Source organism: Orcinus orca, chromosome 1 (genome assembly GCF_937001465.1).
Source record: "Orcinus orca chromosome 1, mOrcOrc1.1, whole genome shotgun sequence".
Taxonomy (NCBI): Eukaryota; Metazoa; Chordata; class Mammalia; order Artiodactyla; family Delphinidae; genus Orcinus; species Orcinus orca.
In genome coordinates this window covers 58902091-58922384 of record NC_064559.1, presented here as the reverse complement: position 1 = coordinate 58922384, position 20294 = coordinate 58902091, and the positions used below count along the sequence as shown (strand labels likewise).

Below are 20294 nucleotides of genomic sequence, written 5' to 3'. Positions count from 1 at the left end.
AGCCAAGACATAGTAACAACTTAAATGTTCATCAACAGATGAATGGATAAAGAAGATGTGGTACATATTACAATGGAATACTATGCCAGAAAAAAGAGTGAAATAATGCCATTTGCAGCAACATGGATGGACCTAGAGATTATTATACTAAGTGAAGTAAGTCAGCAAGAGAAAGACAAATATCATAGGATATCACTTACATTTGGAATCTAAAATATGACACAAATGAACATATCTACGAAACAGAAACACTCACAGACATAGGAAACAGACTTGTGGTTGCCAAGGGTGGGGGGTGGCGGGGTGGGGGAAAGGATGGATTGGGAGTTTGGGATTAGCAGATGCAAACTATTATACACAGAATGAATAAACAACAAGGTCCTACTGTATAGCACAGGGAATTATATTCAATATCCTGTGATAAACCATAATGGAAAAGAATATGAAACAGAATATATATATATATATGTATAACTGAATCACTTTACTGTACAGTAGAAATGAACACAACATTGTAAATCAACTATACTTGAATAAAATAAATTGTATATTAAAAAAATAAAGAGAGCTAAAGTTAAAAACATTAAAACCATAAATGCCATTTTTCCTAAGTCAAGATTCCTAAACTTTGGCTAGAAAAATGCATGAAGTAAACTATCAAAATACAGATTAATAACATCAAGAATTATATGAAGTATCTGTACCTGATTTGTCCTGTAGTTCATCTAGTCTCTCCCCTCTTTCTATTACCTTTGTAATATTTTCTTGCATGACATCAATGACTTCATCCACCTGGTTCTGAACACTAGTTTAAAAAAAAAGATTAAAAAATAATGCATTCTTCTTTTGAGAATTTTACAGTTTTTGAGACTTTCATTAGACATGATAGAAAACAGCAAGTTCTCAGAGTTATTCAACTCTAAAATGTTTAAGTTTAAGGCTTGTAGCAACAGTCCTTCCATTTGTGGGCTTGATTACTCAGGCAATTAAAAGACAACATGATACAAATAAAGTAATATTTAACTTATAGTTTATTCTTAACCCTGTTTCTTCAAATTAAATATACTGTCAGAATGCTCAGTAACTGCAGAATTTAGCCAAATAGATGACTCTATGTAATCCGTTTCATTTTCTTTTCAATAGGCCACTGAGGCATCACACAGACACAGCTATAAGCTACTTTTGCTATACATATAGTTCACACACTAAGGCTAACAAAAGTTTGCCCAGGTATGTTAGAAGCCTATGAAAAATATTCAGTTTCCAAAATGGAAAGGTACAGTATGCTCTAGGACACTAAGGCTCAGTGGGTATAACTCTTCACAGCTCATCAGTTTCCTCTTAAACAGGGTTTAAAACAATGAGCAACACTTGGGAGGGTTTTCAAGCACCCACGAAGGAGCAAAGAGGAAACATTTTTGGTTGTTCTTCAAAATGAAAATATGATTTTCTTCTTTATATCAAGTGATGAGAGCCTGTTCCAACCAAACTTCAGACTGTTCAGTGAAGATTTTTTTTTTTAATAAATTTATTTATTTATGGCTGCGTTGGGTCTTTGTTGCTGCGCGCGGGCTTTCTAGTTGCAATGAGCAGGGGCTACGCTTCGTTGTGGTGCGTGGGCTTCTCATTGCAGTGGCTTCTCTTGTTGCAGAGCATGGGCTCTAGGTGCATGGGCTCAGTAGTTGTGGCGCATGGGCTTAGTTGCTCCGCGGCATGTGGGATCTTCCCGGACCAGGGCTCAAATCCATGTCTCCTGCATTGGCAGGCGGATTCTTAACCACTGTGCCACCAGGGAAGTCCCATGTTCAATGAAGATTTAAACTAAATTCAAAAATTTAATAATTGGACCTCAGCTGCCTACTCTCACTCAGAAGTTACCCCCAGAGTACATAAACATAGAAATGATTAAGTGTCTAGTTTTCCTCTGTTGCTTCAATCATTTGACAAATGTCTAGTTTTCCCCTGTTACTTCAATCATTTGACAAATGTCTAGTTTTCCCCTGTTACTTCAATCATTTGACAAAATGTTACCTTAAATTAATTTATGGAATAAGTCATGCCAGAGCAATATTTAAAAGGAGAAATAAAATGAACTCACAGTTCTTATAACTCAAAAACTGTTTAAAATATAAAAACTGTTTAAAGTGGATTACTAGCAACTATAAGTAGATATATGTTTTAAATAAATAAGGATATGCAATTATTCTTTCTAGTCAGGGAAGTGTATCAATTTATCAAATATCACCTAGGAAGCTTTTAAAAAAATTTCACAATACACATCTCCTCACTGCCCCTCTACTCTATAGTGAGTTGGGAGTAAGGCAGGACATGTGTAATTTTGAAAAAGAGTTCTATCCCTTCCCTGCCACGAAGATATATCTTCAAAAAGTTTGCTTTAAAAACAAATGAAGGCCCATTTAGACACATACGGGTTCGTAAGAAGCATCCTCAGATTCAAGTAGAATTACTACGTTTGATGATAGTCACCCCCCCTCCCATGTTAAAAGCACCCACTGATTATCCACACATAGACTTCAGGGTTCATCATAGCTTCCTAGAGTTCTGTGCCTCTCACACAGTATTCTACTAAACTGTATAAAACTGAAGCACAACTAAAGTGGGACATGGAGAATTCCCTTCTGCCCACACAGAGCTGAAAGAGCCCCCACATGTCTAAGAGGTCTTGTTGCAACTCCTAAGCAGACAGCTAAAGATGTAAAATCTTATACAAGAACAATGGCACAAATACTGCAGCAATTTATTCAATAAATAAGAAGAGCTTACTATGTACCGTTCTAGGCACTAGGAAAACAATACTGAACAAAGCAGACAATAATTCTGGCTCTCATGGAACGTATGCTTAAATGTGCAATGAATGCACTTCATTAACCTTCAGAGTTGTTTAACAGTCTGTGTCTAACCCATTACTGTATATTGTTTACAGCATTTAACACTAAGCGAAAGTATTTATTTATTTACATGCTTATTTCCTGTCTCTCCCCATTAGAAGGTAAGTTCAACAAATGCAGAGACCTTGCCTACTTTGTTCACTTTTGTAGCCCCAGTACCTGTAACATTGCTTGGGATAGAGTATGCACTTAATACTTAACAGCTGAATAAGTGAACAGTTTGGGTATAAGTCCTGCAAAGCACATCCAGCTACTTAAGAAAGAGTTATAAGGCAGATATAAGAATGTAGAGGTCTCCATTTAACTATAATGGAAGCAGAGCTATTGTTTATCAAGGGCCAATCTTGAAATTCCTAGGTAGTTATTTTCCATCATATGCAAGAGATAATAGCCTAAAGTAAGGTGCAGCACAGTGGAAATGGACAGAATGTACGGCAGCACCTACACATAATCAGATTATAGCTATTATGGATATTAATATACCTATACTACATGTGATTTTAAAACAAAACCAAAATAACTGAAGGAATCATTATGGTCCCAGAATCCCTATAAGCAAGACTCCATGAATAATACAGGCAGATTAATTGGAATAGAATTCATAAAATTACAGATTAAGTCTTACTAGATTATGATAAACCTAGGGGTATTACCTCAACAACATGACACACATGTAATCTCTATGGCTAATGGAAACCACCCAACATTTTAATTTTTCCTGCCAAGTGATTAATAAATTATTGTTACTTTCTCCTTCACATATTACTATCCACTGGTATAACCCTCTTAATCCAGCTACTGTATAACTGTCATTCAATCTTAAGATAACGGAACATCTCATGACTGTGCTTCTATATTTCAAGATATTTTCATGCCCAGAACACAACTTTTATAGAAAAAAAAAGGAAGAAAATCATCTTATTTACTTTAATATAAAGGATAATTTTTAAAAAAACAAGTGGAAGGGGACCTCTCTGGTGGTCCAGTGGTTAAGACTCCACGTTCCCAATGCAGGGGGCCCAGGTTCGATCCCTAGTCAGGGAACTAGATCCCACATGCCACAACTAAGAGCCTGCATGCCACAACCAAAGATCCAGCAAGTTGCAGCTAAAGATCCTGCATGTGACAATGAAGATCCCACGTGACGCAACTGAGACCCGGCACAGCCAAATAAATAAATAAATATTTTTTTTAAAAGTGAAAACATATTTCCCCATGATTTCTTACATTTTCATAGTAGTTACAATACTTTGATTTCAATTTTATCTTGGTCTTATCCTCACTATTATACTGTAAATGCCTTGAAAACAGAGATTGTCCCACTCATCTGTTTCCCAGGTCATGTGAAATGTGCCTAGTAGAAAATAGGCATTCAACAAATATTTTCTGATCTGAATTAAGTATTTCATTTATTCAAAAATATATATTAAGGAGTTATTATTATCCTACGCATTGAGGATACTGATGTGAATGTTTTGATCCTCAGCAAGATTACAGTCTAGTGGGGAGCACTGGTAGCTAGGATTATATTACCATATGTCAAGTGCCATAATGGAAGGAAACACATGGTATCAGTCGTGCAGCCTAGATGAATCCAGCCTGGACCAGAGATGGCATCAAGATCCTGCTGCTGAGTTTTGAGAGGTTAAGAGTGAACTGGGCAGAGTAAAAAAGGTGATGGATGGTGGGAAAGTTCTAGGCTAAAGGAATAACAGGAGGGGATATTTCAGGAACCAATGATTACCTGGATATGGGTGATGGAGCTGGGGCAAGAAAAGGGTAGAGAACTTCTAGATTTATAATTTGAGCAACTGAGTAGATGTAGATGATGGTCATTAACTGAAATAGAAAATTAAGGACTCAAAGAAAAAGCAAGATTTTGAAGGAGGGGGTGGAGATTTATATCATTTCCTGTTAGAGTCATATAGTAGAAGAAAGGACACAAGAGAGAACATACCCAGGAAAATATCAAGACATGTAGAGAAAAGACATTTTAACATTGTTTTAGTAATTTATTTATTTATTTTTGCTGTGTTGGGTCTTTGTTTCTGTGCGAGTGCTTTCTCTAGTTGTGGCAAGCGGGGGGCCACTCTTCACCGCGGTGCACAGGTCTCTCACTATCGCGGCCTCTCTTGTTGCGGAGCACAGGCTCCAGACGTGCAGGCTCAGTAGTTGTGGCTCACGGGCCTAGTTGCTCCGTGGCATGTGGGATCCTCCCAGACCAACTCGTGTCCCCTGCATTATTAGGCAGATTCTCAACCACTGCGCTCGAACCCGTGTCTCCTGCATTATTAGGCAGATTCTCAACCACTGCGCCACCAGGGAAGCCCTTAACATTGTTTTAAATACTGCTTAGAGTCTGACAGCACTTGTGTTCCTGAGATGTCTCTATTCTAATTATCACCACTACAGGGAAGCCGCGTGGTGTAGTGTAGAGAGGCCAGGCTCTGGACACAGACAGATCTGGGTTTGCAATTCAGCGTTATCACTTACTATGTATGTGGCTTTGCAAGTCATTCTGCAAGCCTCTTTGAGCCTCATATTTTCTCACCTTTGAAATGAAGATGATAATCTTTCCCTTATGAGAATTAGATGTGACAAGTGTGTTTTAAACACTTAGCACGGTTCCTAACACTTAGCATGTGTTTAATGTCAGTGTTCTTCCATTAAGGAAAAAAAAAGCTCATGCTCTGCAACACACACTCGTCTGTTATTTTATAAAGAAAATATTTATTTTCACAGTTAACACCCCCATCTTGTGGCCTCTTAAGGTACTGTTGACAAAAAGTTTTAAATATATGCTGTATTTTTGCACATATATATACACACACACACATACATATATACTATATGTAGTATATATGCTGTATTTTTGCAATTATATATATACACATATAGTATATATGTACATATATACGTATATATGTGTACCTGTTCATCATAGAACATTCCTTGGGGGAATAAAGTTAAACTTGTTGGACCAAGGCTATAGATAGGAGATTTCCTACTTCTGGCAGAGAATGTCTACAATTCATTGGAGTGGCATTTATAATGCTACTATTTAATTTAAAAGCAAAGGAAACATTCCAAAGAGAATCATAAATTTTTTATATAGGCATGTGACTATTTAAAATCTTTCCCAAAAATCTTCCCTGAAAAGTGACATCGGAAAACTAAATAACCCATTAAAAGGACCTACTGTATCAGCACAGGGAACTATATTCAATATCTTGTAACAACCTATAATGGAAAAAAATCTGAAAAAGAATATATATATGTACAACTGAATCACTGTGCTGTACACCTGAAATTAAACATTGTAAATCAACTTATACTTCAATTAAAAAAAGAAAGTGACACTGGGCATTTTTGTGGGATTAATCTGCTATCAACATGTCAATCAAATGCAGACAAAGCAACAATGTTGCTGATCCACACATCAGAAAAACACCCTGGGGCTTCCCTGGTGGTGCAGTGGTTGGGAGTCTGCCTGCCGATGCAGGGAACGCGGGTTCGTGCCCCGGTCCAGAGGGATCCCGCGTGCCGCGGAGCGGCTGGGCCAGTGAGCCATGGCCGCTGGGCCTGCGCATGCGGAGCCTCTGCTATGCAACGGGAGAGGCTGCGGCAGAGAGGCACGCGTACCGAGAAAAAAAAAAAAACCACCCTGTATGGAAACGTTACACATTAAGCGGTGACAACACACCTTAAAGAAACTCACCAGTGCTCCCAATTTTAGTTACTAAACAAATGCCAGGAATCTGTCCTTGGGCAAGTAGCGTAGCAGGTTGTGCTCCACCATTTGGGGCCACTTTGGGCACAGGCCTGAGTCATGCCCTGGTTAGATAAACACTCATGGGGTTGTGCCAAAGGTTAATTTGTGTGTTTTGATGACTGACCATTTTCTGAGTACGTATGATAAGCCTTCAGCTCTAGAGTAAGAGCCATTACACTTCCTCAGTAGTGCCTTACTGTTCTAAAATTCTGTGATCACCAACGTTATTATGGTAATTTAATATGCACATATACACATTCACGTGCATGTGTGCTTGGCACTTACTAACATAGACATATCCTGCAATGCCCACTCTGTACAACTGGCACTGGTTTTGTACAGCTGTACAAAACTGTACAGCTGGAAAGTCAGCTGACTTTCTGTACAGCTGGAAAGTCATACTCAAAAGACTCACTGGGCCACACTCAGTACCAGGCTCACTCTGCAGAGGATGTCAGACAGGAAATGAAGCACATTGGCAGGGAAAAAAACAGGTGTGTCATCAGTGGAGTCCTCTTCTCCTGTGGCAGCTGAGGTGTATATGTGGGTGGATAGAGAAGTCACTCTGGCTCAGAGAAGGGCAACCGTTCTGCCATGGCATCCTCGCAACCTTGAATGCCTTGTGATCCTTCCAAAGATGAGGATGAGTGGCTTCTGAGGCCATCTCCCACTCACCTCCCCATCTCCCCTAGGAGACTGTCATGAGACAGTTTCTTATCACCTCCCAGGTTCTGATGACATATAAGGCTTTCGGCAGGATATACCTGCAGACTATAAAACCACTTAGCTGCAGGCGAGAATTGGCTCCTTTGTAATAGGGCATCTCACTTTTCATACTGTAGCCACCTGGACCCCTCTATTTTGGTATCATCATTTTTGGTGTTTAGGACAAGAACCCAGGGAGCTGGCACCTTTGGCTACTCTTCCTTTGACAATCTATGTGAGTAATAAACTGTCTGAATCTCAGTGGCTCATTGTATCTTTACTGGCTGAATCAGACACTTGAAGCAGCAGAGACTCTCTTCTGCTGGCCTTGAAGAAGCAAGCACTGTGGGTTGTACAGGTGCAGGGAAGTGCATCCTGTCAACAACTACCTGAGCTTACTCAGGAGCTTCAGATGAGATCAAAGCCCTGGCGACACCTCAATTTCAGCCTTGTGAGACCCTGCAGAGGGCCCACCTAAGCAGTGACTGAACGCCTGACCCATGGAAAACGTGAGATGATGAATGTTTGCTGTTTTAGGCTGCTAGGTTAACTTGTTATACAGCAATAGAAAATGAAAACATCCCATTTAGTAGTCAAATCAATTTGTTGGTACCTTGCTTCTGTATTACAGAATCCATTAGCTAGGATCAGGATAAATGTGGACCTATTTCTTCACAACAACCACTACCTGACTAAAGCCCAAGTATCTAATGAATAACTTTTTTCTTTTTTAAACTGTGGTTTATTATTTATTTATTTATTTTTGTCACATCACGCAGCATGAGGGATCTTAGTTCCCCCAAGAGGGATCGAACCCATGCTTCCTGCAGTGGAAGCGTGGAGTCTTAACCACTGGACCACCAGGAAAGTCCCTCATCAATAACTTGATATCCCATTACAGTACCCTTCCCACTATGTGCCATCTATATCCAGACTTAGGGTAGCAACTACCCCTCCTTAGATCCTGAACCTGGGCCATTCAGTTTATCTTCCAGTTTATCTTTTATAGCTCGGTAAGTTTCCGGGCCTATTTCACTGCTCCATTCATTCCTTCTCCCTTCTTGCCAGGACTCATATGATTCTAATGTTAGATACATTCACTACAGCATTATCCACCAGCTACCATCAACAATATATACAGAAAAGCTCTAAACTGAAAATTAATGAGCCATAAAACTTAGATCAATAAATGGATTAGGATAAGTAATAGATATGAACAAATTCTGGAAGTATATAAACAAGATACTGTACTTCAGAAAACTAAATCTATTATATTACTTTTATTATCATGCTGAAAATGGGAATCAAGCTATAGATTTAAAACCAAAATAGACCTTGAGATTATGCTAAATAAATGAATTTGATATATAATAATTAAATTAAGAAAACCAACAACCAGGAATTGCATCTCCTTAGCTATAATTAAGAGGTAAATTTGTGAAAATGAAAAGAATGACTGGGTTTTTACAACCTAGTAGTAATATTAGTCTACATCAAGGCTCAGCAAATTTTTCTGTAAAGGGCCAGACAGATAATAGAGAGTTTAGATTTTGTGGGCCATAAGGTCTCTGTCACAACTACTCAAATCTGTCACTGTAGTTTGAAAGCAGCCAATATATCTATAGGAATGGCTGTGTTTCAATAAAACTTTACAAAAACAGGTGGCAGCCAGATTTGGCTCATATGCTGTAGTTTGCCAACCCCTGGTCCTTGTAGAAATATGATAATCATTTAAACAAATGATTTTTAAAATCATTAAAACTTACTGCTTAATTTTTTCATTTCTAGGTCCAAATCTTGGTCCAGATGGTCCCCTTCTGAAAACAAAACACCAAGTACATATTAATGAGAGCATTAAAACAAACCCCAAAACAGAAAACACACACACTTGCTGAATTCTAAACATGGATCATTTATCATAAGGAACCACATATTACTGGTACTGATGGAACCTAATGATATTTAATCATGTCTGTACTTCACTGGTACTTAGTGCAGGCCATCACAACTTAATTCTTCTGAATGTTATCACTTTTAATAAATTGTTAGTTATACACAGGTAGTTTTAATCATTAAACTCTGAAATACCATAAAACTAAAGTGCCAGTGACTATGAATAACTTTATGATCAATTATAGAACACTAGAAGTCCAACTACCTTGAATTTAGGCTCTAATGAAATGCTGATTTGGGGGATGGATGTAGAGAAAAATCCATTCAAAACACTAAAATTTTTCAAGTATGTTTTTTGATTACTCATCTTAAAACTTAGCAACATAACTAAAGGGAAATTTAAGAGTCTATGTAAATATTAACATTTCTCAAATTATCTCTCCATTATAGTCGAGTGTTGTATCATTTAAACCAATCCATTTTAATAATCTGAAAATTAAAATTTTTTGATGTTTTAAGTAATTTTCCATCTTCTGATGATAGAAAATAAGGTATAAACCATAAAACTCAAAAAAGAATAGGTTCTGTACCAATTAAACACTAATTTCCCATTTCCCCCTCCTCCCAGCCCTTGGCAACCTCCGTTCTACTTTGTGTCTCTATGAATTTGATTACTCTAGGCCTCAGATAAGAAGAATCATGTAAAATGTATCCTTTTGTGACCAGCTTCTTTCACTTAGCATAATTAATGTCTTCAAGGTTCATCCATGTTGTAGCATGTGTCAGAATTTCCTTCCTTTTTAATACTGAGTACTATGCCATTGTATGTACATACCATATTTTGTTTATCTATCTTTCCACTGACGGACACTTGGGTTACTTCTACCTTTTGGCAATTATGAATAATCCTGCTATGAACAGGATTATTGTTCATAATAATCAACAGGTGTTAATTAATTTTTTTTTTTTTTTTTTTTTGCGGTATGTGGGCCTCTCACTGTTGTGGCCTCTCCCGTTGCGGAGCACAGGCTCCTAACACACAGGCTCAGCGGCCATGGCTCACAGGCCCAGCCGCTCTGCGGCATGTGGGATTTTCCCGGACCAGGGCACGAACCCGCGTCCCCTGCGTCGGCAGGCGGACTCTCAACCACTGTGCCACCAGGGAAGCCCGTGTTGATTAATTTTTTAAAAATTATTTCAGAAATTTTATTAGCTCTGTCTCCCTTTCAATACATAGACAGAACCACAGGGTGTGATAGTGTGCCGGTTTTGTCGTCAGGCCCTTTGGAAGATGTACAGCATTATTTGGGAGTGAACCTCCAGTGTACAGTTAGCCTGAAAAGTTTTTGTTTCTCACTTACATTCGGGTGATCACTTGTTTAGCCAAAGCATCTGACCTTTTCAATACTGAGTCCTTTGTTGACAGGTAGCTGTTGCTCTAGTTCTAAGGCTTCTCACTGTAATTGGCACTATGAGCAATTAGCTTTTTGACTCTGGAAACCTTGTTACCTGTAGGAAATTATCTTCCCACTTCATCTGACTTTCCTGCCAAAAATGATACTATTTCCTGTTATTGGATTTGATTTCCATCCTGCAGTCTCTTTTTGCCAATTGCTTCATGGCTGTCAATTACTTTTTATAAAATGTTTTATACAATGTTTTTTATTTGGGGAAAAAAAGCCTCTATAAAAAACTCCACAACATTATAGCAAAGTGGGAGGTAAATGTTTCCTCCCAGGCATACCCTTCTGGAGGTATGAGCCTCCAGAGAAAACTCCTGCAACAATATGTCATCCTTCCTGACTTTGCAAATAAAACCAAGGCCCTTTCTAATCAAAACTGCAAAGCACTGACCAGGTTAATTAATTCTGACAGAGCATCAAGACAATCCAACAGGGAAAAGATAATCTTTCCATCAAATGGTGGTGGAACAGTTGGATATCCATATGCTCCCTGGCCCCCCCAAAATGATCCTTCACCCTTAACTCAACCATATATAAAAAAATTAACTTATAATAGATTATAGACCTAAATGTCAAAGTCAAAACAATAAAACTTTTGGAAGAAAACAAAGAAGAAAATCTTAGAACCTTTAGGTTTGGCAAAGATTTCTTAAATAAAAACAATGAAAGGAAAAATTTAATAAACTAATTTCATCAAAATCAAAACTCTGCTCTTCAAAAGACACAGTTATGAAAATGAAAAGATTCAATTACAGACTGGGAGTAAATATCTGTAAAACATATATCTGACAAAGAACTTGTATCTTGAATATGTAAAAAACTCACAACTTAATAAGACAAACTTAGAAATGGGCAAAAGATTTTTAACATGTACATCATCAAAGAAGATATAAGGGGCTTCCCTGGTGGCACAGTGGTTAAGAATCCGCCTGCCAACGCAGGGGACATGGGTTCGAGCCCTGGCCCGGGAAGATCCCACATGCCACGGAGCAACTAGGCCCTTGAGCCACAACTACTAAGCCTGTGCTCTAGAGCCCACGAGCCATAACTACTGAGCCCATGTGCCACAACTACTGGATGCTGCGCGCCTAGTCCCCATGCTCCACAACAAGAGAAGCCACTGAAACAACAAAGAGTAGCCTCCGCTCGCCGCAACTAGAGAATGCCCGCACACAGCAATGAAGACCCAACATAGCCAAAAGTAAATAAATAAAAAGAAGATATAAGGATGGCAAATACACACAAAAGATGTTCAGCATAATTTGTAATTATGGAAATGCAAATTAAAACTGTATGGGATACCACTATACACCCACAAGAGTGGCTAAAATTAAAAGACTGACCACATGCAGTGCTGATGAGGATCTGGAGCAACTAGAACCCCCATACAGTACTGGTAGGAATATAAAATGGTACACAACTTTGGGAAACAGCTGTAAACATACACCAGCCATTCCACTCCTATTTACCCAAGAGAAATGAAAGCATAAGTCCACACAAAACCTGTACATGAGTGTATATGGCAGCTTTATTTGTAACAGCTAAAAACTAGAAACACCCCAAATATCCATCAATAAGTGAATGTGTGAATGAATTGCAGTATGTTCATACAATGGACCACTACTCAGAAATAAAAAGAAACAAACTATTGATGCATGCGACAACATGGGTGAATCTCAAAATAATTATGCAAAGTGAACGAAGCCAGTAAAAAAGGCATACTGTATGACTCCACTTCCAAAAAAAAATCTAGGCAATACAAACCACAGTGATAGAGAGCAGATCAGTGGCTGCCTGGGACTGGGAGAGTGACAGATTACCAAGAGGTTTGAGGAAACTTTTGAGGTGATGGCTATGTTCACTATTTGAATTTCATGATGATTTCACAGGTGTACAGTGGATATGCCAAAACTCTTATTGTACACTTTATATGTATTTTATTGTATGCCAGTTACACCTCAATAAAGCTGTAAAAATAAAAACAAAAAACTTACAGAAAAAAGTCCTCTTCTTCATCTGAATCATCTTCCAAAAGATTTCTCTGTCAAAAAAAGAAAAAGACTTGAGTTTTTAGATTCCAAGGGGCTTACAAACTGTCAGGGGCAGAGTAATGAAACAAGTTCTATCCTGGTGAAATTTCTTAACTCCAAGCTTCCAGACACAGGAAAGAGTAATTACAGGTGCTTCACTGGAAGCTAAAAGATATGGAACCACACTGCAGACTTTCTAAGAAAATGCTTATAAGCCTGGAATCCTTTGACTGACCACAAGGTAGAGAGGTCACTGAAGCTGGCATGGGAGTAAGGGATGCAGGCAATCAGGGAGGGGCAAGTCCTTCCTCCTCCCCCTGCTTTCCAGTCTCTCTCTATCAGCAGAACCTAAGAAGAAGCTGGGGGCAAAGGAGAAATGTAGCTGCAGAGTCCAACTCTAGCATCAGAGAGAAGAGTATAGAAGGTAGGTTTGGAGCTGAGAGACAAGGGTTTATTAACTGGCACAGTCCACCTAACAGCTACTCGGCCTATGAAAAGCCCTCTACACATATTTGAACTTCCAAACAAAAACAACTTTATACTTTTACCTTATAAGATACAACTGTTTTTATTAAAATGAGGAATGTCTCACCTTCTACCCAAAAGGGGAAGAGATAAAGTTCCAAAAGGAGGCTGAAGAAGAGCAAAACCCAGACCTTTTCAGCATGCAAGAACTCAAACAGTATACAACTTGTAGGCCGAATAATGGCTCCCCATAGATGTCGACATCCTAATCCCCGAAACCTGTGAATATGTTTCCTTGAATGGTAAAATGAACTTTGCAGAAGTTATTAAATCAAGGATCTTGAGGTTGGAAGATCAATATAGTGGGCCCAAAGTCATCACAAAAGTACTTAAAAAAGAGAGAGGCAGAAGTGTGTGTGTGTGTGTGTGTGTGTGTGTGTGTGTGTGTGTGTGAGGGGGGGGGGAGGGAGGGACAGAGGTTGGAAGATGTCACCCTGTTGGATTTAAAGATATAGGAAGGGGCATGAGCAAGGAGGTCAGGCAACCTCTAAAAGTTGGGAAAGGCAAGGAAAGAGCTTCTTCCCTATAGTCTCCAGAAGGAACATGGCCCTGCCAGTGCCTTGATTTTATCCCAGCAAGATCCATTTTGGACTTCTGGTCACCAGAACTGTAAGATAATAAATATGTGTTGTTTTAAGTTTGTGGTAATTTGTTAAAGCAGCAACAGGAAGCAAATACAACACCCATGTACCTTTTCTGAAGTAACTACTTAAGGAATTACACCAGCTAAAAAGAAAATTAAATCAGAACAAAGATCTTAAGATGGAGATTGACATACTCAGTACATCTAATAAAATGTGTGGTCAAATCTAGATGGAAGGGCTTCCCTGGTGGCGCAGTGGTTGAGAGTCCGCCTGCTGATGCAGGGGACACGGGTTCGTGCCCCGGTCCAGGAAGATCCCACATGCCACAGAGTGGCTGGGCCCATGAGCCATGGCCGCTGAGCCTGCGCGTCTGGAGCCTGTGCTCCGCAACGGGAGAGGCCACAACAGTGAGAGGCCCGCATACCGCAAAAAAGAAAAAAAAAAAATCTAAATGGAAGATGATTGTGAACTATAACTTGAAAGAGAAAAATGCATAATATAAAGAAAAATTCTACAAGAATCTAAAACTTTTCTCACAAAACCCAAAAGCAGGAAGTGGAGAGTAAAATGAGGAAGTTAAAAGCAAAGTAACATGCTCATCTTGGTGGGGAGAGGAGTGGAGAAGTGGGAAGAGGCCTAGAATGAAAAAGTAGTGTGGAGGGGCATAGTTTTTGGCATGTTGAGAGAGAACACAAATTTAAACATTATTGTTAACATATAAAGTTAATTAAAAATAGAGCGGGAAAGAGAAAGAAAGGGAGGAAATTTTTAACTGCCTAGTGGTCCTGGGGGCAGGGAAAAAGTGAGGAAAAATAATCCATCTAGCTAAAGAAGTTAGGGAAAATAGGGAAAACATAAGAAATACAATGAATATCATTATCTCTATATATTATAACAAATAATACACAAAGAGTAAGAAAATGAAAAGAGAATGTGTTCAATATTCATTTAACAACTATGTCTGAGCATCTTCTATGTACTAGGCACTGTTCTAAGTACCAAGCATCAGCTTTGGACAAGACAGACAAGGTCTGAACTCTTACAGAAAAACACCTGATGGTGATGAATGTTATGCAGAGAATTAAAACAGTGATGGGATAAAAAGTGACAGGGTGACTAAATAAGATTAGGCTGTCAAGGAAAATCATTCTTAAAAGGTGAAATTTAGGCTGAGATCCAAACAATAACAAAGAGCCAACCAAAGATCAGGGTGAAGAGCATTCACTGCCAGCAGAGGGACTAGCAAGTGCAGAAAAAGTCCAAATATATCAGTTACCTTAATAGATGTGAATGGTTTGAATGCTCCTACTCAAAGTAAAAACTATACATGATTAGAGTTCAAAAAAATTGCAGCCAATATCTGTTTATAAGAAATTTACCTAAAATAAATGTCAAATAAAGGATGAAAGAAAAAAGAGAGATGAAAGAGATATATTATCAAATTCTAACAAAAAGAATGTTAGAGTTAGCAAAAGTAATATAAAGAGATTATTTTAGGACAAGCATTAAACAATCAAATAAGATTTTACAATGACAAAATGCACAATCCACCAAGATTTAATAGCAACGAATGTTTATGTGTAACAATATAGTTTCAAAATACATAAAGCAAAAGCTGCTCAAATTATAAGAAGAAATGGATACATTCAAAAATCATAGAAAAAAAAAAATCATAGGAAAGCTTTAACATATCCTTCAAAGATGGAGAAACCAGGAAGACAAAAAAATAAATAATCCAGAACTGTGTACTCAGCAAATGTTATTTTCAAATATCCAAGAAATGAATAAGCAATAAAAGAATTTTAATAAATAGCCCAAACTAGAAATTACACAGGCCACATTCTCTGGACATAATGCAATGGAAATTAAAACAAATAAAAGGAAATTTTAAAACACTCTTCTGTTAAAATGTTAAAAGGTAAATGCAAACCTAACAAACTACTTAGAAATCAATGACACTGGGGACATTACAAGACAAAATCTGTAGAGTATGGTCACAGCAGTACCTAAAGGAAAATGTGACCTTAAATCCATTTATTTATGAAATTACAAAGCCTGAAAATATATAAAATAAGTATTTAACTATTAAGATGAGTAAATTATTCCTAAGTCACAAACAACCCCAGAATTTCTAAAGAAAAAAAATTCATGAATTTGATTACATAAAAATTTAAAACATAAAGAACATACAATATCATACACAAGGTTAAATGGCAAGTAACAGGCTGGGAAAGAAATCTGCAACATACTTTCAGACTAAAGGGTCTGGTATCTCTCTTATATAAAGATCACTGACAAATTAGTAAGAAAAAGACACATTATAGAAAAATCATCAAAGAAGAGAAATAGACAATTCCTAACAGAAAAAGAAATGGCCAATGACCACATGAAAACATGTTCAAAGTCAATAATATTCAGGAAGATACATTACTTCCTTCAACAAATATTTCTAGCTAATAAGTAACAATCATTACATTTACAATACAGTTTATTTGCCTTAGAGGATGATGATACTAAAGTGTGTTTATTATAGTTGCCCAATGAGAAACACAATGAAAACGAATGTCTTTACACTTATTCACTGAACAAAAAAACACAAGAGCTAGGGATACATTATCAAAAAAGGGTAATGAGATACAATGAGATGTCATTTCACACCCACTAGGCAGATAATAACAAGTGTTGGTGAGGAGAAATTGGTGGTGAGGAGAAATGTGGAGAAATTAGAACTCTCATACACAGCTGGACGGGAATATAAAAATTGTGCAGCCACTCTGGAAAACAGTTTGGCAATTCTTCAAAAGGTTGAACATAGAGTTACTATAATACCCAGTAATTCTACTACTAGGTATTTACCCAAGAGAAATGAAAACATATGTAATGAAATGAAATGAAAATAAAAACTTGTATGTGAACATTCATAGCAGTGGTATTCATAGTAGCCAAAAAGTGTAAATAATCCTAAATGTCTATCAACTGATGAATGAATAAAGAAAGTGTAGTATATTCATATAGTGGAATATTATTCAGCAATAAAAAAGAATGAAGTACTGATACATACTACAACATGGATGAACTTTGAAAACATTATGCTAAGAAGCCATTTACAAAAGACAACATAGTGTATGCTTCCGTTTATATAAAATGTCCAGAATAGACAAATCTATAGATTTGTGGTTGCCTAGGGCTGAAGGGATGAGGAGGACGGGGGATGATTGCTAAAAAGTACAGAGTTTCTTCCTGGAATGATGAAAGTGTCCTAAAATTGATGGTGGTGATGGTTGCACAATTTGGTACTAAATACTAGTTACTAAAATCCACTGAATTGTACACTTTTAATGAGTGAATTGTATGGCATGTTAATTATATCTCAATAAAGCTGTTATCAGAAAAGTGTTACAGGAAAGAGGAACAAAATTTTTAAAAGTTTTATAAAAGTAATTTATAAATTCTTAGAACCAATCAGTTATCAAATTTCATGATCTGATAAACATTCAAAAGGAGGACTCTATTTAAACAGCCAATTTTTTTTCAATTCTGCTATCTAATATCCTATTTTTACAATAAATTGCAGTAGTATTCAACCAACAATGTAAAAAGAAAGTGCCATAGTTATGGTCTTAGAAGTAGAACTGATTGAAACTGTATATTTTATATTTTTGAGTAAATGAAGCTAATTCTAAAAAGTTTACTAGCAGTTAGTCTGTTGGTGGATTGTATCCCCCTTCAAGCAAAACAAAAACAGACACTGAATAAAGAGTTAGAATAAAGGGATGACAAATGATTCCTGTACTGTATTTCAAGATACTCCTAAATCATAAGATGTTAGACAGAGGTTCTAAGGTTGTGCAAAAAAGGAGCATGTAAAATGAAGTCAAACAGACTATCTGCTGTTTAAGGGCAGAGACCATGCCCTCTAGTTTTTAGCACAATGCCTAGCACGTAGTAGGTAGTCAATAAACATTCGTTGCATGAATCAGAAAATAAAGGAATGGCAAGAAGATAGGAAGTGAGGGAGGGCTTTAGGTTGCTGGATGAAAAAGAATAGCTCTAATTCCTTCCCTCAATAAATACTTATTGATTACTTATTCTAAAAGTAGCCTATCTACAATACTCATATCAATGCTATCTTCCAAAATGCTGCATAATTTCTACATTTATACAATCCTGCACAGAATGTTCTGAAATAAACTAAAAATTGAACATTATATAAAAGCTACTCTGGACTCTGTGGCAACTGCAGGACAAGAATCCTTTATCTGCAATTCCAAAATCTAAAAAGTTCTGAAAACCAAGAGATTTTATAAGCTTTGGAGTGAAAACTCATTTGGAGGAAAATCTTACCTGAATTGATGTCAGCTAATTTATATACTTAATTAGAATAATCAGACATTCCACTGAGAAATATTAATATGTTTGGAGGTGCTGCTCTAGACCCCCAAAAGGCTCTTGTATAATGTGCACTAACTAGCTTTGTAAAATCTGAAAATTTCTGAAGAACTCCAACCATATTTGGCTCCAGAGTACTAAATAAGATATTGTGTATTTGTACAAAATTCCCTTTGAAAGACTAGAAAGAAGCTGGGAACATAATTTGGTCAATAATGGAAATAGAATTTGGTTGAGTCCCAATCTAAGTAACATATATTTTTTGATGTTTACTATGAAGAAAACAAATAGGATTCGAATATAGCCATAAATATTAGATTATTCTAAAACAAATTATTTACAAAGGAAAGAAAAGATATTTTGAATCTTTCTTTTTTAAAGATTAAGATTCTGAACTTACCCTTTCACTTTTCACAGAACCAGTGACATCATCATCATTTAGGTGGCGCTTAAACTTGGGAGGCATCTTTTTTAGTGAAGAAGTACTCTTCTACTTCTCGGCAGAATAAGTCTTCACCACCTTAAGGAGAAAATAAATTTCATCAGATTTGAGACTTTGGGGTATAAGCTAAAGTACTGAAAACAGCGTACAAGGCCCTATATGGTGGGGCCCCTCCACTTCTCTGACTGCAGCTGCTCCCTCTCACCTGCTCCACTCCAGTGACCCTGGCCTCCAAGCTAGGCCTCAATACACAACAGTTAAAAAGAGAAAATGGAGGTAACTTTTAGAGAACACGTGGGGGAAATTAGCGAAAATATTTTTATAAAATCAAAGAGCAGCTTGTACAGGAGACGGGGAAAATTAGGAGGTTGTCCCCTTGCAAGTGAGACATCAAATGCTTAAAGATTTTAACTTGGAGTCAGAAGACGGCAGAACACTTCTAATTCTCTCACTTTTAGGGAGTTGCTTAAACAATGATTCTGTGTCCTCATCTGTAAAATAGTGATTTCTAGGCTTCTGCATGGAGTTGGGATGGTCAAATGAGATTAATACACACATGCAAAAACATTCTGTCAATTACAACGTCCTGTTCTAATGCAAACACTAGGTGCTCCAAGAAAAGGGGTAAGTTTGGAAAGTACTGAGTTAAACAAAGCCAGGTTTTTTGTTTAATTGGTTTGCTACAGAAAGTCTCACAGTCTTTTATATACTAATTTGCATTATGATTTTTCAGGAAAATGCTTGAATACGCAACATATTCAAAATTTTCTTGAGAAAAAGCTGACAAGCAAATACGAGTTTTCAGCATCTTGGACTAGAAGATGGATGAATAATAAGAATAGCTAAGGTGTACTGAATGTTTTACTATGTGTCAGGCACTATGCTCAACGATTTACACACATTTTCTTTTACTCACTACAACACTCCTTCAAAGTAAGCACAAAGAAACTAAGAGAAAACTAAGGCTTGGTAAAAGATAAGTAACTAATAGTGTTAGTCACTCTACTGATTGAAATATCAGAAACATAGGCCTAAATTATTAATGGCTGTGCATGATCCATTTTAATATTTATCCAATTAGTTGTCTATCAGGTTATACAGTTCTGTTCTAGAAAGACCACTTCCCTGTAACAATCCAGCAGTCCTCTTTCCCTTTCCACGAGAAGAACCTCTAAGATTTTTAAGTGTAATTAGACATTTGTTGGTTAATATCATACACTTAAAAAAGAATAAACAAGCCCAGAGTCCAGTTTCATAAACAAAATAAAGTAAAATTTTAAGTTGACGTCCCATCAAAACAAATTGATACACTTTTCTTTGATAAGAAATAATTTTCCAAACCAGAAACTTAACCACTTGTAACAAAAACCAAATACTTGCTACCTAAGTAACAGCTCTAGAGTTCTTCATTCTACAATATTTCTGTCACGTACATCCAGCATCTGACCCATTTTACTCCTCATACTTTGATTTCAGAATAATTCATTCATGCAGAAATGTTACAGAATGCATGGAGAAACAGATGACAAAGTAAGCAACCGAAGAACTAGAGCTTTTAATTATACCTGTATTTTATGTATAT

At 37.1% G+C, this 20294-nt stretch overlaps 1 protein-coding gene and 1 long non-coding RNA gene across 7 annotated transcripts in view; both read right to left on the bottom strand.

Annotated features, from left to right (window-relative positions):
• The window catches only part of LOC125965642 (uncharacterized), a 73455-nt gene that overhangs the window by 8561 nt on the left and 44600 nt on the right, over window positions 1-20294 (bottom strand). The gene's annotated exons all lie outside the window — the stretch shown is intronic.
• The window catches only part of VAMP4 (vesicle associated membrane protein 4), a 30451-nt gene that overhangs the window by 8561 nt on the left and 1596 nt on the right, over window positions 1-20294 (bottom strand). For 5 of the 6 annotated variants that reach the window (XR_007479764.1, XM_049716161.1, XM_049716164.1 and 2 more), the window contains 4 exons: window positions 18671-18790; window positions 12737-12783; window positions 9153-9203; window positions 705-805 (listed from right to left, as the gene is read on the bottom strand). Coding sequence is in view for 5 of the 6 variants with exons in the window: in XM_049716161.1 (XP_049572118.1) it covers window positions 705-805; window positions 9153-9203; window positions 12737-12783; window positions 18671-18736 (265 nt within the window). In the remaining variant the exon portion in view is untranslated. Of the gene's footprint in view, window positions 1-704; window positions 806-9152; window positions 9204-12732; window positions 12784-18670; window positions 18791-20294 lie in introns of those variants that run through there. The other variant, XM_049716173.1, reaches the window with a different exon arrangement.